Raw genomic sequence first — 2,757 nt, 5'->3', positions numbered from 1 at the left:
TCTCTCTCTCTCTCTCTCTCTCTCTCTCTCTCTCTCTCTCTCTCTCTCTCTCTCTCTCTCACTTGCCTTACCGCTTTGTCCTACTGTCTGCTCCTGTGAAACATCGTTATCAGAGTCTACTTTCTTTCTTTTTTACCCATGAAGTTGTGTTGCTTTGGATCCCATTGGACCCATTACCCCCTGGCCAGGCCTACTTTACTACCTCTCCTTCATTCTTCGTGAATCCATCTCTCTTCATAAATTGGTAGTAACGCTCTACCTTGCATTATAAAAGAAACAAAGAAAGAGTGGACATTTTATAACCTTCGAGTCTCAGTTGATCTATCTTGCTCCCAGATTCTTAAACCTCTGCAGTTCTACCTCAATGGAAGTGAGACTTCTTTTTTTCTCACTTGTCTCCCAAAAAAAAAATCCTACTCTTCTTGTTTTTCTTCTGATATATTTATCCATGTGTATTAAGAATCTTGTTTTTGGTTTGTGAATAGGATTACTATATGAGAAGTCATGTTCCGGCTTTTGGGAGCTGGGATTGGAACGACGACCTGCCATTCACTCAGTGCTTCGAGTCAGCAAGGGAGGCCGGGTTGCTACGTTACAGCTTTTCTGAAGAGCGTGATTTGTATGTTGCTGGAGATTTGTACGAGAATAATGTGGTCACGCCCGCCATGATCGTTGTTCCTCGGCGAAGGGTAAGCTAAACCTGCTTGTCTTTACTACTCCTTATCTTTCTTAGGAATTTAATTTTTTTGGCTAAAAAAAATGAAAAATATTCCTATAAATTACAATTCTGCAGCTGATAAAAGGTGCTAATTTTCTGTGTGTTACAAGATAATACTTTTTCGTATTGTATTAGAGCATGGGGTACATAATTAGTGGGTGTAATCCTTCCTTTATCTTTTCTTGTGTATTATATATCTCTTGCTTTTCTCCTTTTCTCTTTTGATCATATCTTTGCGGGTGGAGGTGAATCATGAATGATCATTCATGGTGGGAAAGAAAAAATCACATGATTATCTGCTTTAGAAAACATGTAGGGCACTACTTTGGCGTGGGGATCTAAAGGATTCATTCAAGAACTACGAGCGTGACCACATTACCTATGGATCCAACTTTTCATGCTTGATTATATTAAAAGATGTTATCGCCACCCCACCGAGAAAAAGTCTCCTTAAAACTCAAAAGAAGCACCTCCTTTGGTGAAAGCGGTCTAGACCATTGGAGCGAAATTCAACTTATCTTTTGCAAATGCTTTTATGTGTTTAATGGGACCGAGATGTTTTCCCTACCGGATGTTGAGTGTTGGACAGGAACCTGTTGAAACAGAGGAAAGGAACCCTTTAAAGTCTAAACGGTGTAATTATGATGGCTAGACATTCTTTAATTTCCTACATGCATGCATGTAGTACTGCCTGCGCATATTACGTCTCAAATATAATGCAGAGTGATGGTCAATATTAATTGCCGGCCTTGATAAATTGCAGACAAAAGCTCGTGGCCCTTACGCCAAGGAAGATAAAAAGCAAAGCTGGGACGTTAGTGACGTGGAGGAACCAACAAGTCCAACTGATACGCCAAGGGCAGCCCCAAAACCTGTGGATGAAGACTTGTACAAAATCTCACCCGACGCCTATGCAAAATCTAGAAAGGTATAGATCCTCAAAACCCTTTTCTCCATTTAATAATTGTTTTTTAAGGCTAAAATTTTATATAGAGTATTGCTAGATTAAGTCGTGGAATCTATTAAAAAAATTAAATTTTTTATTTAAATTATATATATATATTTTTTAAATGATCACGTAGCGTTTACTCACTCAACTGCACTTATTTCTTTTTTATATATAACTCAAATTTGTACTTAGTTTTTAATATAATTTTTTTGCTTTTGTTTTTTCTGCAGAAGAAAGGGTTGAGGTTTTTCACAAGCTGCTTGATGCCCCCTTGTGTTCTGTGAAGATGTTAAGAGAACACTCAAGGACTTTGTACATATGACTTATGAGAGAGGGGGGGATCGGTAGAAGGACATAGTTAATACTTATGTTGGTGGTCGAATATCTATGTATGTGAGGAATTTTATTTTGATGGATGTCTGAGGAATATCATCACTAATATTCTCTAATTATGGAAAGAGAACTTCTAAAGGAATCAAGGATCGTGTATTTTTCTTTTGTTTAGCCATATTTGGAACGTTATGATCATTTTGAATATTAGGGTTTGTTAAGCTAGCATCATGTACATTGACTGTTCGATGGGCATTTGGGTTGGAACGTGGGTTAGAAAGGCCTGTGAAAAGAGCATAACAGGTACCCAAAAAAGAGCTGATTGATTCGAAATTATGAACACTCTCTCTTGGGAAAATAAAGCAAAAGTATCTGTGTCTTCAAAACTTCTGTATATTTTCTTTCTTAAGCCTTCAATGGGAGGACAGACTTGCACAGAACTACTACAGCCCTGACGCGCGTGATAATAGTTAAGTCTCTCCTGACAATGACATTGTAGGTCACGTGATCGTTATCATTTTGAGTCGCTGCATGCACTATGCAGCAATCTCCCACATGATCTTCTCATGAAGGGCTTCGTTTCATCTTTGGAACTTGAAACATGTAGGGTTATAATTGGGAAAAGTCACTAATGATTGTTTTTGGTCATCCTCCAGCTTATTAAATCCTCTAACTTGGACATCATATTATTAAAAAATGATTTATCATTCATTCTTGGGATGCCACGTGGTGACGGGTTGAGAATTGTGAGGGTGATGGA

At 38.1% G+C, this 2,757-nt stretch overlaps 1 protein-coding gene across 1 annotated transcript; it reads left to right on the top strand.

Annotated features, from left to right (window-relative positions):
- Nucleotides 1-208: 208 nt before the first annotated feature.
- On the top strand, nucleotides 209-2,222 carry LOC122294182. The gene is made up of 4 exons (XM_043102692.1): nucleotides 209-370; nucleotides 486-689; nucleotides 1,482-1,646; nucleotides 1,898-2,222. Exons 1-4 carry the CDS (start codon nucleotides 365-367, stop codon nucleotides 1,949-1,951), a joined length of 429 nt encoding a protein of 142 aa, XP_042958626.1. The 5' UTR covers nucleotides 209-364; the 3' UTR covers nucleotides 1,952-2,222.
- The last annotated feature ends 535 nt before the right edge of the window (nucleotides 2,223-2,757 follow it).

Source organism: Carya illinoinensis, chromosome 14 (assembly GCF_018687715.1).
Source record: "Carya illinoinensis cultivar Pawnee chromosome 14, C.illinoinensisPawnee_v1, whole genome shotgun sequence".
Classification (NCBI taxonomy): Eukaryota; Viridiplantae; Streptophyta; class Magnoliopsida; order Fagales; family Juglandaceae; genus Carya; species Carya illinoinensis.
The sequence above is the reverse complement of the archived record's forward strand: the minus strand, read 5'-3'. Positions and strand labels throughout refer to the sequence as shown.